At 42.5% G+C, this 15078-nt stretch overlaps 1 protein-coding gene across 3 annotated transcripts in view; it reads left to right on the top strand.

Annotated features, from left to right (window-relative positions):
• AGTR1 (angiotensin II receptor type 1) overlaps positions 1–12119 on the top strand; it is a 71868-nt gene extending 59749 nt beyond the window's left edge. For 2 of the 3 annotated variants that reach the window (XM_056121745.1, XM_056121746.1), the window contains one exon: positions 9980–12119. In XM_056121745.1, the coding sequence (XP_055977720.1) occupies positions 10027–11106 (1080 nt within the window). In that variant the 5' untranslated portion in view covers positions 9980–10026 and the 3' untranslated portion in view covers positions 11107–12119. Of the gene's footprint in view, positions 1–8049; positions 8137–9979 lie in introns of those variants that run through there. The other variant, XM_056121747.1, reaches the window with a different exon arrangement.
• Positions 12120–15078: the final 2959 nt, after the last annotated feature.

The following is a 15078-nucleotide window of genomic DNA, read 5'->3' as shown; positions in this document are numbered from 1 at the left end:
TCCTCAATGGGGAAAAACTGAGAGCCTTCCCTCTAAGATCAGGGACGAGACAGGGATGCCCACTCTCTCCACTGCTGTTCAATATAGTACTGGAAGTACTTGCAATAGCGATTAGGCAGGAAAAAGATATTAAGGGCATTCAGGTAGGAAAGGAAGAAATCAAGCTCTCACTATTCGCAGATGATATGATACTCTACTTAGAGAACCCAATAACTTCCACCAAAAACTCCTAGAAACAATAGACTCGTATAGTAAAGTTGCAGGTTATAAAATCAATACCCAAAAGTCCATGGCTTTCCTATACGCAAACAGTGAGAGAGAAGAAAGCAACATGAAAAAAACAATCCCATTCACAGTTGTGCCCCAGAAAATCAAGTACCTAGGAATCAGCTTAACTAAGGAAGTAAAGGACCTGTACAAAGAAAACTACAAAACGCTACTTCAGGAAATAAAAGAGGACATGAGGAAATGGAAAGATATCCCCTGCTCATGGGTCGGGAGACTTAACATTGTCAAAATGGCAATACTACTGAAAGCATTGTATAAATTCAATGCAATCCCTATAAGTATACCCATGACATTCTTCAAAGAAATGGAGCAAACACTCTTGAAATTTATATGGAACAATAAGCCCCCACGAATAGCTAAAGCAATTCTTGGGAAAAAGAAAATGGGAGGAATCAACCTCCCGAACTTCAAACTGTACTACAAAGCAGTAATAATTAAAACAGCATGGTACTGGAACAAAGGCAGAACTGCAGACCAATGGAACAGGGTTGAATACACTGACATCTCTCCTCAATCATATGTTCATCTAATCTTTGATAAAGGTGCAAGTAATGTGAAGTGGAGTAAGGAAAGCCTCTTTAATAAATTGTGTTGGCATCACTGGACGGCTACATGCAAAAAAATAGGCTCAGAACTCTGCCTAACACCATGTACAAAAGTAAGATCAAAATGGATTAAAGACCTCAACATCAGACCAGAAACCATAAGGTACATTGAAGATAAAGTTGGCAAAACCCTCCATGACATTGAAGCTAATGGTATCTTCAAAGATGCCACGCCACTGGCCGAGCAAGTGAAAACAGAGATAGATAAATGGGACTATCTTAAACTAAGAAGCTTCTGCACCTCCAAAGAAACAGTGACCAAAATACAAAGACAGTCTACAGAATGGGAAAGGATATTCACCGAATACACATCTGACAAGGGATTGATATCCAGGATATACAAAATACTGGTTAAACTCCACAAGAAGAAAACATCCAACCCCATCAAAAAATGGGGCAATGAAATGAACAGAAACTTTCTCAAAGAAGAAATCCGAATGGCAAAAAAGCACATGAGAAAATGCTCTACATCATTAATCATCAGGGAGATGCAGATCAAAACCACAATGAGATACCATCTCACACCTCAGAGACTGGCCCACATCCAAAAGAACAAAAGCAACCGATGCTGGCGTGGATGTGGCGAGAAAGGGACACTCCTTCACTGTTGGTGGGAATGTCCACTGGTTCAGCCCTTCTGGAAAACAGTATGGACGATTCTCAAAAAATTAGAAATTGAGCTCCCATTTGACCCAGCAATACCACTCCTGGGAATATATCCCAGAGAGGCAAAAATGTACAGTCGAAGTGACATCTGCACTTGTTTGTTCATTGCAGCACTCTTTACAATAGCCAGAAACTGGAAGAAACCTGAATGCCCAAGAACAGATGACTGGTTAAAGAAACTTTGGTACATCTACACAATGGAGTACTATGTAGCTCTTAGAAAAGATGAAGTCATGAAATTTACATACAAGTGGTACAATATGGAAAGTATCATGCTAAGCGAAATGAGTCAGAAAGAGAGGGATAGACATAGAAAGATTGCATTCATCTGGGGGATATAAAGTAACAAAGTATGAGATTAATACCCAAGAATAGCTGAGATCAGCACCAGGAGGATTACTCCATAACTTAGAGGCCAGCCGGGTATCCTAGAGGAAAGGGCTGTTCAGATAGAGAAGGGAGCACCAAATAAAGGATGTTTGGAGGATCCTCCCAGGAGGGGAGATGCATGTAGAAAGTAGACTATGGACTGAACATGTTTGCCACTCAATGCCTCTTTTGCAGACCACAACACCCAAAAGGAGAGAGAGAACACAGGGGATTGCCCTGCCACAGAGACAGGGGGGATGGGGGGATGGGGGTGGGAGGGATATTATCCATGGTGGTGGAAAATGGGCACTGGTGGAGGGATGGGTATCTGATCATTGTATAATTGAAACCAAAGCACAAAAAATTGTAAATCTACAACTTTAAAAAAAATAAAATAAAATAAAGGGGAAAAAAATTTCCTTAATGCTAGGAAGGAGCATTAAGAATTAAAAGAGAGTTATTTGGGAAACGAGATTTTCAGCACCACTGGATTAAAACTACCACCTATGGTCTGTAGGAACTCTCTGAGAGGGGACAAGTTTGATCATAGATTCACACTAGATACTTGGATATTAAAGAATGGAATAATATCCATTGTCCACTGTCCTCCCATTGTTCATTGATTTGCTTGAGTGGGCCCAGTAACATCTCCATTGTGGGACTTGTTGTTACTGTGTTTGGCATATTGAATACGTCATGGGTAGCTTGTCAGGCTTTGCCGTGCAGGCAAGATACTCTCAGTAGCTTGCCGGGCTCTCCAAGAGGGGCAGAGGAATTGAACCTGAGTCGATCTGGTCAGCTGCGTGCAAGGCAAATGCCCTACTGCTGTGCTATTGCTCCAGCCCATAATACTGTAAGAATCTAAAGAATGGCTTTAGGAGATGGCTTTAGGAAAACCGTTCAGAAGTTCATTCCAAGTTAGGATATACATTTTAAGCAAAAGAAAATATTTAATGTATAAAGCCATTCTTAGATGAATCAAATAGGAAGACTAATTGGGGTAAAAGTGTATCCTGGTTGTCCCCACAGCTGACTGCCATTGGTACATGCAGTAATAAGAAAGAGCTGGTCCAGTTCCCATCTCTTCTGAAGACAGTCCCCCAGAAGTAATAGTGACTTAAGAAAAGGGCAAGAAATGAGTCTACAACATAGACCAACCACATAGCCACTCCTTAAGAATGAAGAAATTGAATGTGTATTACTTTTTTTTATATGACTGAAATAAGGTTTATTTTTTATTAAGAGGACTAATCTAGAAAATGCAGAGGGGAACAAAGTTATCTTCAAGGAACGTTTTAAATAAAGGCATTTGGTTACTGTCGCTGGCCAACTGTATGGCCTTCTCCTGGGATTCTGACTCAAAAGTGGCACTATTTACTACCAGCTCTGTGATGCAGGGCACTCTAACAGGGTTCCCTTCTTCCTGGCTGCTAGGATTACCTGAAAGGAGAAGAGTGCCACCCAAAAAAAAGAGATGGATGAGGAATTGGGAAGGATGTGAAGAAGAGCAAGACAGACAAAGCTTATTGGTCAAAGCAATCTTCCACTGTGTCCAAATAAAGTGTAGGGCAACCTCCTGTTAGGATGGAGATGGTGGAGCAGGGAAGGATGCTCAAAGGGATGAGTATAGGCCCTGCATGTGCCAAGGCAAGAGGTCAGTTTCCAGCATCACATGATCACACACATCTATACCTACCCCCAAGCACTGCTAAGTGTGGCCTTGGTGGTCCACAGCACTGCTAGGTCCAAACAGCACCAAACAGCATTTCAGAAATGGGTCAAATATTGAACCATCCTGCCTCATTGGCCCAGTATTGCTGGGACTGTCCCCCAGGTTGCCCAAGTATTGCATAGAAGGTCGCACCACCCAAAATAAAAGAAGACTCCACAGTCAGGGAAATCCGTCTCTCTCTTAACACATAACATATCAGTGCAGCTCTGAACACAGAAGGAAACAACAGGGATCAGGAAAGAGTTTGTAGCAGCAATGGAGATGAGATAAAAGCAAGATGAGTCAAGACTTCCAATTTGTAAGGCAGTTGAGAGTGCTGGAGAGATAGTACAGTAATAAGGTGCTTGTCTTGCATATGGAAAGCCCAAGTTCAATCCCCATGGCACCTAATATGATCCCCCAAACCCACCAGGAATGATTCCTAATCACATAACCAAGAGTAAACTTTGAGCACAGTGGGTGTGCCACCAAAAAAAAAAGAAGAAGAAGAAGAAGAAGAAGGCAGTTAAAACCAGATTCTTTGGTGAATGTCTGGCATTTAAAGCTGATTGCCTTCCATAGTCAAAAATCAACCAACTTCCAGAGGCCAGTCACAATTTAAGAATGAACAAAGGTTCTTATCTGCAAACCCAGTGACCAAGAAGGGGATTGGAAACTAGAGCAAGAATTGATATTTAAAATGCTTTCTTATCAAGAGAGTCTTACATGCTCCAGGAAAAAGTTCACAGGCTATGTATTCCATAACCAAGGGAAGTAGCAAAGTAATTAAACAGCAAATGCCAAGAGGATCCACTGAGGAAACTGCAGAATTTACACCTGAACAGGGCAAGTCATACAACTATTGGATAAGAGCTTGTAATGCAAAGCTGCGCAAAATGCTTAAGAAGCTAAGAGTAGAAAAAGGCCCCAGACACAAACACAAAGAAGAACACAAAGTTTAGATAAAAGAAGCCAGTATCGGTAAAGAGAGTCTAGAGATCATATATATTGTTTTGTAGTGAAGCAAAATAGATTTTATTGAACAAAATTTATTTAGTAAAGCATGAAGGGAGAGAAAGAGAGGAAACACATGGGCTTCTCCAGAGTATTTATTTATTTATCTATTCTCCAAATAACAGAGGTATTTGTTCAAGAGAGATCACAGGCTTAAAACAGCAAGTTTATAAACTTATTTTTTATTTTATTTCCTGTATGAATGCTCTACACAAGTACTGCAGAGAAAACCTTGTACCAAACTTAACAAATATTCTGAGGACAATGTACTGTTGTATAATATATACCAATTATATAAAAATTCTGAAGTTGAATTAAAAAACAATCTTGCTGTCCCCTTGCATAGAAACACCTAGTTTGACCCGTAGAACTATGAATGGGTCCTGAGAACTGCCAAGACTGATCCCTGAACTGTCAGGTGTAACCCAACCACCCCTCAAAAACAAGCTAGAAGCGGGAAAAAAGAAAGGTCAGTGGGTTTTGAAAGGGAGAACATAATAGAAATCTAAAATATTTTGGAGTCAACTTCTGCCATCCAATGACTTCTCATGTAGAAATTAGGAAACAGTTGCTCCTTGCAGAATGATTCATTTATCACTGGAGGGTGGGGAGCAAGGGGGTGGGACATGCAGGAGCAGAAATTGTAGTTTTCTAAAGTCTGAATTACAAACTAGTAGCAATAAAGAGAAAGACTTTTAAACAGGATGTGTTATGGCACTGTCCAACTCCACAAGTAAATGACTTACCCATTTTGCCTTCCTCTTTGATATCTATCTGAGAGTGAGACTTTGATAGAAGATGATTCTAAAATATAATTACTTGGTCTTTTAGTTCTCTCTTTATTATCATCAGAAACTAGGGGGTGATTTTTTTTATTTCGATTGCAAACTCATTAGAAGAAAAAAAAAAGAAGCTCATAATGAACAATTTAATTAGATTGGTTTGGGGCCTGCCTCAAAAGCTTAAGAAGGTATTAATATTCTAATCAAAAGTCTTGGGGAAATATCTCCGAATTTTAAAAAAAATAAAGGAAGGAAGAAATTTTTCTCTATTAGGCTTGTTTTTAAGAATAAGGAAGCTTTCAAGGAAGAGAAAGCAATGCCCGCGTAAAAAAAAATCCCGAGAGGCCAGACAGTGACAGCTGCATGAAAGGCCCACCTGACTCAGAGCAAATTTAATCAGCTGTTGAAGATCATTTTTTACTCATACATCGAAAGCCAATAGCATGGTATATTTAGCCTTTTAATGACCAGAGAAAGAGCTCACCCTTCCTGAACTTTTTTCCCCCTCAACCTCCTGTGTGTCTGAACCATGGCTAGAGAAAGTTGCCTGACTTTCAAAATAGTAAAGGTCGAAATAAAACATATTTCTTGAAAGTTCTGATTTGAAAGATCCACCTGGTTCTGTACCCTTTGCCTCCCTGAATGCCTGAAACACTTCAGAACTATGAGAAGTGTTTCTATGTGTCACATCTCAGGACACTGGGGTTCATGGTCTGAGAAATTGGCCTGCCCAGAGTCACACAGCTATGCAGGTGGCATGTAGAGTTCCACCAGAATATTATGTCCCTTAATCCTATATCCTTTCCCCCAAGAAGACCATGCTGTGGTCAAAACTTGGCCACAACTGTGGCCAGAAGTAAAAAGAGGTGGACCACCAGACTTCCCACCGTGTTCTGTCAGCATCCTGTAGTCTAGAACCAATGGGGGAGGAATGAGAATCCCTTCGGGAACTGACCATGTGTGTTTCCTAGGAGTCCCCATGCATCTGTCTCCTATAGCTCTTCCCAAAACAACATCCTTCAACACCAGCCCACAAAGGACCTCCAAATTTTCTCTTTCCTAAGAATTCTGCTTCTCTCTGGAAGACATAGACCGTCTGGAACACTTCCAGTTTTGCAGAGGCTGCAGAGAGGATGTTTCTTATGTGCTGGGGCAGCTCACATCTCCCTCCCTAAAAACCCCATGCACAGAAGGTTGAGCGATATTCAGATATATGCAAGAGCAGTTTCTCATAGATGGTGCATGTTGGGGTCAGCATTCCTATAAAGGGGGAAAAATCAAGTGAATATATAATTTCTTCTCTGCCTTGGCCGGCCAGTTGGTTGAAGTCCTTTAATTCTAGTCAGTCTGTTCCATGTACAGCTCCCAAGTCTAGAAGATCTCCCCCACCAACAGCCCTTCCCCAGCAATGCTGTGGGAGTAATATGCACAGGCTAGATTATGTGTTCTGGGACTGGTATAACACTAAATGCACTAGAGATATTTCTATTCAATGAGCTGGAGAAGTTTTAGCTAGACTGAAACACCTCAGAGAAGAAGATTTTTGAGGGAATTTTGATTCCCTCTGCATTTTCACTCAGCACAGAGTGGGGCATCAGGGACTGTGCAATGGATGGATTGCCTATGGAATTCCCTATTTGAATTTTTGTTACCCGGTGCTTGCTCTTATCATTTATATCACCTGAAAGCCTCTTCCTCCTTTCTCCACCCCAAAGTATGAGAACACTGGCTTCCCTACAGGAGAGGAAATCTCTATCGTGACTTAATGTAAACATTTATGGCAACCTTTTCTGGTAGTAGTATATCAATGATGTGTACAGAGCTTCCCAAGAGATCTACTCCATAAAGTAATAAATAACTCCCTAAAATTTCCAGGGATGCCCCTCTGGATATTCAGAGCAACTTTGTATAGGCTAAGCTATTCATCCGTATGTATGGATGGAAACTCAAGAAACTGGCTTCAGCTGACAATGTAGTTGGAGTACAAAGGTGTTTAGAAGTTGGTAATTCCTGAAGGAAACTTTCTCTCTTCAAGATTCAATTGTAAATTGATGGTTCTAATGAATTGATGAAATTCTGCAGTTTCCCAACACGGAAGTAATAGAGCCAGAATGAGCAGTGTTGATCAAGATGGAAAGGGGTACTAGAGAAATAGCATAGGAGTTAAGGTGCATTATGAGGCTGACCCTGGCTCCACCCTAGGACCATATGATCCTCCGAGCATCACTGCAATCGTGGGGTTCCTCAAGCATCTCTGAGGTGGCCTGGGCAATTCTTGTCTCATAAACACAACATCCTTGAGCCCTTCCATTGGACCACTGGCCCAGTTGGTCAAGAATTGTCAGAAGTTCCTGGGCCTAGTCACCACTTGGGAACCCTGCCCCCCCCAACACTTAAAGAGGTAGTTCTCATATTCCAGGAATCCAAGGATCTTCATGCATCGAGTTTTTCCATTGCTTGCATGCCCTTGTGTCTAAAGTGAAGCAAATATTTACTTTTGCTCTAGTTTTCAGTTCTGGAGCTCACCCGGGTCCTTTCTAATCTTTGAGAGTCTTTAACCTTGACATTTCCAGTTTTTCCTAGGCAACATCCAACTGATTTCAGCAAGATTAAGAACAAATAAGACATCAGTCTACATAAAGACATGAATGATTGCAAGCCCTCAAACCTTTGATGAAGCATTTAATTTCTACTAGAGAATGTTTGTTTACCTAAATGAATTTATGTTTTTAAATTGGCACAATTTCAGTCACTATAATCAAATGAGCAGAAAAATCATCAAAGTTCAGAGAAATCTTCAGAGTGAGGAATAGGTCAGACCTTCTTGAAAACCGACCTTCTCTTCTTGTCTTCCATTTTACAAACCACATTATTGAGTTCCAAGGGTTATTATTGTGTGTGTGTGTGTGTGTGCATGTGCCCATTTGCTTGTCTGTGTTCATTTTGGGTTTTGTTTTCTTGTCAAATAAGGGTGAGGTTGACAATGAACATTTTCTCTCTGACTCGAGAGTAACATGTAACTATACATCATAATCCCATAGAAACTAGTTTCTTTATTACTCAATGCTTTCAGCTCTACGCTGCTCACTCTCTCATATTCTCTCTCCAATATCCATGGGACATCTATCATCTGCCTCCTGGAACAGCCAGATGTCCACTAGTAAACAGGTTGTTTCCGAATAGGTCTTGCCTTCCCAGCAACTGATAAACCAGCGGTGGAGGATCATGGAAATTTTGGTCAGAGAGGAGAGTGCAAGAACTTTGTACACCAATACCATAAACTTTATCACTATTGTAACCATCTTATATAAACTATATATATATATATATATATATATTTTTTTTTTTTTTTTAAGAGGAACATTCCAGAAAGAGAGCACAAGGGTTACGGCATTTGCCTTGCATGTGACCAACCCTGGTTTGGATTCCTGGTCTCTATTCATCTTCTTCTTTAGGAGATGTTGTAAAAGGGGGACATACAATCATGCTCATCTAGAGATACACTACTGTGGAAATTGGATCTTGGTGCCAAACTTCTGCCCAACCAGGCTTCCCTTGCCTGAGAGCCCCTTGATCTGTGAGCCTAACTGAGCCACATCTGGGAGATTATTCACTTTATACATCTCCAAGTTTGTGTAGATTTAGGTTACACTGTCCTCTCGTTGTTCATCGATTTGCTCGAGCGGGCCCAGTAACATCTCCATTGTGAGACTTCTTGTTACTGTGTTTGGCATATTGAATATTCTCGGTAGCTTGCCAGGCTCTCCGAGAGGGGTGGAGTAATCGAACCCTGCTCGGCCAGGCTGGCTGCGCGCAAGCGATAGCACAGTGGTAGGGCGTCTGCCTTGCACGCAGATAACCTGGTCAAGCCAGGTTCGATTCCTCCGCCCTTCTCAGAGAGCCTGGCAAGCTACTGAGATTATTCAATATGCCAAATACAGTAACAAGAAGTCTCACAATGGAGACGTTACTGGGCCTGCTCGAGCAAATCGATTTAGGTTACGGGCAGAATAAATTGATTTTTCTCAATCAAATAAAGGAAGATCTTGATGGTTAATTATACAACATACCAGAGTTGAGATTGGCAAACGTCTTTGTGGGGCTCCATCCCGAACATCTGATGCTTCCTAAAATTCTCTGTGTCTGCACAAAGCCATCTTTCTTTATTAAGCATGACCTACACCCTTCTTACAGAAGCAGTTCATTGACCCTGGGAATTGACTCTGGACATGGTTGGCAGGCCCAGAAGTTAAGAGAGTCAGCTCTCGGTAGCTTGCAGGGCTCTCAAGAGGGATGGAGGATTCGAAACCAGGTCGGCACATTGCAAGCAAATGCCCTACATGCTGTGCTGTCGCTTCAGAATAAATTTAAATATACAATTTAGACAGAATCAATTCAAATCAATCAAATCAATTTTTCTTTAGAAGTTATGATCTAACTTCCTCCTCCGAGAAGAGCATTGAATTACTGTATTTATAATTGAGAAAAAGAACACTTTGCATCTTGTAAACCGCACGTTCACCTCTCATTTTTGTTTTCTCCAGGTGAATTCGGTGATCGTGTCTGAGAATAATTCATCCAGGTAATCAAAATGATGCTCAACGCCTCTATCGAAGACGGCATTAAAAGAATCCAGGATGACTGTCCCAAAGCCGGGAGGCACGATTACATATTTATCATGATCCCCACTCTCTACAGCATCATCTTCGTGGTGGGAATATTCGGAAACAGCTTGGTGGTGATCGTCATTTACTTTTACATGAAACTGAAGACTGTGGCAAGTGTTTTCCTCTTGAACTTGGCGCTGGCCGACCTATGCTTCCTCCTGACTTTGCCCCTCTGGGCCGTCTACACAGCAATGGAATACCGCTGGCCTTTTGGCAACTCCCTGTGCAAGATCGCCTCGGCCAGCGTCAGTTTCAACCTCTATGCCAGTGTGTTTCTGCTCACCTGTCTGAGCATCGACCGCTACCTGGCCATCGTCCACCCCATGAAGGCCCGCCTGCGGCGCACGATGCTGGTGGCCAAGGTCACCTGCATTGTCATCTGGCTGCTGGCCGGCTTGGCCAGCTTGCCGACGGTCATCCACCGGAACGTGTTCTTCATCGAGAATACCAACATCACCGTGTGTGCCTTCCACTACGAATCCCAGAACTCCACCCTGCCCGTCGGGCTGGGGCTCACCAAGAACATCCTGGGCTTCCTCTTCCCTTTCCTGATCATCCTCACCAGCTACTCGCTCATCTGGAAGGCCCTGAAGAAGGCCTACGAGATACAGAAGAGCAGGCCCAGGAACGACGACGTCTTCAAGATGATCCTGGCCATCGTGCTCTTCTTCTTCTTCTCCTGGGTGCCCCACCAGGTGTTCACCTTCCTGGACGTCCTGATCCAGCTGGGCATCATCCGCGACTGCCGGGTGTCCGACGTCGTGGACACGGCCATGCCCATCACCATCTGCATTGCCTACTTCAACAACTGCCTGAACCCGCTCTTCTACGGCTTTCTGGGGAAAAAGTTCAAGAGGTACTTCCTCCAGCTCCTGAAGTACATGCCCCCGAAGGCCAAGTCCCACGCAAGCCTGTCGACCAAAATGAGCACGCTCTCCTACCGGCCCTCGGATCCCGGGAGCTCCTCCTCCAAGAAGCCGGCCCCGCGGGTCGAGGTCGAGTGAGGCCACGGCGGGAGGAGCGCGGAACCGGCCCTCGCTCCCCGTGCGCCCGGCAGCTCTCGCTCCTCCCCAGAAGGTCTTGGACCAGGCGACGGAATCTCGTTCCTAGAGCTCTGAACAAATGCTTCCGTCTGTCCCCTCAAAATCAGAGCCGCCAGTGCCGCATTCTGTGTTCACGGCACAGGGTGGCGGCCACTCCCAGGGCTTGTGGGGATGTGGGCGAGGACACCTCGCATCTCAGACGTGGACCTGGACATCTGCGTTGGGGGGAGAAACGCAGCCTGCCCCGTCGCCCCTGCTCGGTCGCTGTGGGTCCTACACGAAGGTGCTTGGAGCACACGAACCCTTCCCGGCAGCCGTTCTTACACTCTTCCTCATCGTCACCCGCTCCTGATCTTGTTTCCTGGAGCCCCCACATCTTAAGCTTGTGCTGTGCCCCCATCTGTGTACTCGAGTTTTCTCCACTTGGTCCCCGGGGAGTATTCTGGGAGTCTTTGAATCTTCACCTGACCCCAAGTTGAGAAACGCTCCCTTAGAACTAATTCTAGGAGATCAGAGCTGAAGATGTGCCCATTCCAAAGGCACTAGAGTTTTTGTGCCCAGTTTTTGTGCTCGGAGTATGATGACCCTCTCATTCCTGCTACTATAGGTCACTTGGTGGTCCAAAAGCTGCCTGAAGACTAGTTATCACGGTCCAGAACTTTTGTGAAACTCCACCTGTGTCATATATATAGGTTCACACCCCCCAAAACTTAGCAAATGCTTGATTTGTGTTGATGAGGCCACTACATTGATGCATAACAATTCATCTGAAGATAAAGCTGTCCTTGAGTCCCAGGTAGTTGTGTCTTTCCTGTGAAATTAGTTATATTTTATATCTGAAGAGTATCTATATTTTGTGTGTAAAAAATTATATCGCATCAAGTTTGCTTTACTGTTTTCAAAAGTATGTATTTTACCTATGTATGTATATGTATATCTTTAAACTAATGTTACTTGATTAAAAAGGTGGCAGGTTCTTGTGACGTTATGGTCTCTGTTACTTTATTTTTTCCCCCACCCGATCCCAACCCTCCCCCTGCATCTGTGGCAGATCATTTCCTCTAAATTTTCTCTCTATTTTTTAATTTCCTCTAAACTTTCTCTCATTATGGTTTGCAATATAGATATTGAGAGGCTATCATGTTCGGTCCTTTATCTACTTTCAGCACACATCTCCCATCCTGAGAAATCCCTCCAACCATCACTGACTTAGTGATCACTTCTCTATTCCAGCTACCTTCTCCCCCAGCTCATGAGGCAGGCTTCCAACCATGGAGGAATCCTCCGATCCTTGTGTCTGCTATCCTTGGTTGTCAGTCTCATATTATGTTATTTTGTATTTCACAAATAAATGCATTTGTGGAATATATTTCTGTCCCTCTCTTTATGACTCATTTCACTTGGTAGGATACTCTCGATGACCAACCACTTATAGACACATTTCATGACTTAATCTTTCCTAACAGCCTCATAGTATTCCATTGTAGAGATGTAACTAGTCGTCAGTTCTTGGGCACTCAGGTTATTTCCAGATTCTGGCTGTTCACATCGTTTCTTTTCTTAAATTTTTATTAGTGAAACACTAATAAGGTACACTTGTAGATTTACAAATTTTTGTGCTTGGGTTTCAAGTATACAATGATCAAACACCCATCCCTCCATCAGTGCCCATTTTCTACCACCACGGGTCCCAGTATCCCTCCCACCCCCCATCCCCCCATCCCACCCTGCCTCTGTGGCAGGGTATTCCTTTTTGTTCTCTCTCTCCTTTTGCTTTTGGGTGTTTTGGTTTGCAAAATAGGCATTGAGTGGCAATCATGAAGGTCTATAGTATACTTTCAGCATCATATCTTTTCTTAACATGGAAAGTTAAGCTTCTTCTGGAGAAGCGAGTAATACAAGATAGATTGATATTTGTAACAGCCTCTATGAAAAAAAAACTTCTGATATTATCTATATAAATTGTTGTACATAATTTTGTGAAAGTTTTATTAATATGATTGGGAATGATTTTGGCTAATAAGATTGCTACCTTATATATTTAGTCTACAGTTGCAGAATAATACCAATCTTCATGCACATAGGTAACAGAAAAATATTTTTCTACTCAAGAACATTTTACACATGGATAATAAATATTTTAACTATGTATTTAGATATTATGGACAAATAATAGTAAACTAAATATATTGTAGAACATATTTCAACTTCATTAGCATAGGAAAAAGTGATGTTTTAACTCTAAATGTGTTGAAGTTTGCCTGTTTTGTAGCTAGTCCTCAAAATTTTTGTTTATTTTTTTTTTAATTTTTATTAGCGAAACACCATGAGGTACAGTTGTAGACTTAAAAATATTTAAGCTTGGGTTTTAGTTATTCAATGATCGAGTACCCATCCCTCCACCAGTGCCGATTCCCCACCACCACGGATCCCAGTATCCCTCCCAACCCCCATCCTCCCTCCCATCCGACCCTGACTCTGTGGCAGGACATTTCCTTTTGTTCTCTCTCTCCTTTTGGGTGCTGTTTTTGCAAAAGAGGCATTGAGTGGCAATCATGTTCGGTCTAGAGTCTACTTTCAGCATGCATCTCCCATCCTTGGAGGATCCTCCTAACACCTTTCATTTTGTTCTCCCTTCTCTATCTGAGCTGCCTTTTCCCCTAACCTCCAAGCCATGGAGTAAACCTCCTGGTACTTATCTCGGCTATTCTTGGGTCTTAGTCTCCTATTTTGTTACTTTATGTTCCCCAAATGAAATATTTCTATGTCTGTCCCTCTCTTTCTGACTCATTTCGCTTAGCATGATACTTTCCATGTAGTACCACTTCTATGTAAATTTCATGACTTCATCTTTTCTAACAGCTACACAGTACTCCATTGTGTAAATGTACGAAAGTTCCTTAAACCAATCATCTGTTCTCGGGCACTCAGGTTTTTTCCAGATTCTGGCTATTGTAAAGAGTGCTGCCATGAAGAAACAAGTGCAGATGTCACTTCAACTATACTATTTTGCCTGTCTGGGATATATTCCCAGGAGTGGTATTGCTGGGTCAAATGGAAGCTCAATTTCTAATTTTTTGAGAATTGTCCATACTGTTTTCCAAAAGGACTGAACCAGTTGGCATTCCCACCAGCAGTGAAGGAGGGTCCCTTTCTCGCCACATCCGCGCCAGCACCGGTTGCTTTTGTTCTTTTGGATATGGGCCAGTCTCTGTGCTGTGAGATGATCTCTCATTATCTCCCTGATGATTAGCGATGTAGAGCATTTTCTGATGTGCCTTTTTGCCATTCGGATTTCTTCTTTGCAAAAGTTTCTGTTCATTTCGTCACCCCATTTTTTGATGGGGTTGGATGTTTTCTTCTTGTGGAGTTCAACCAGTACTTTGTATATGCTTGATATCAACCCCTTGTTGGATGTGTATTGGGTGATTATCCTTTCCCATTCTGTAGATGGTCTTTGTATTTTGGTCCTTGTTTCTTTTGAGGTGCAGAAGCTTCTTAGTTTAAGATAGTCCCATTTGTCTATCTCTGTTTTCACTTGCTTGGCCAGTGGCATGACATCTTTGAAGATACCATTAGCTTCAATATCGTGGAGGGTTTTGCCAACTTTGTCTTCAATGAACTTTATGGATTCTGGTCTGATGCTGAGGCCATTAATCCATTTTGATCTTACTTTTGTACATGGCGTTAGGCAGAGATCTGAGCCCACTTTTTTGCATGTAGCCATCCAGTTTTGCCAGCACAATTTGTTAAAGAGGCTTTCCCTGCTCCACTTCACTATTCCTACCCTCTTATTGAAGATTAGATGATCGTATGCTTGGGGAGAGATGTCAGTATATTCAACTGTGTTCATTGGTCTGCAGCTCTGCCTTTGTTTCAGTACCATGCTGTTTTAATTATTACTGCTTTGTAGTACAGTTTGAATTTAGGGAG

The sequence above is a fragment of the Sorex fumeus genome, unplaced genomic scaffold (genome assembly GCF_029834395.1).
Source record: "Sorex fumeus unplaced genomic scaffold, SorFum_2.1 ptg000044l, whole genome shotgun sequence".
NCBI lineage: Eukaryota > Metazoa > Chordata > Mammalia > Eulipotyphla > Soricidae > Sorex > Sorex fumeus.
This window is presented reverse-complemented; position numbering and strand designations above follow the sequence as displayed.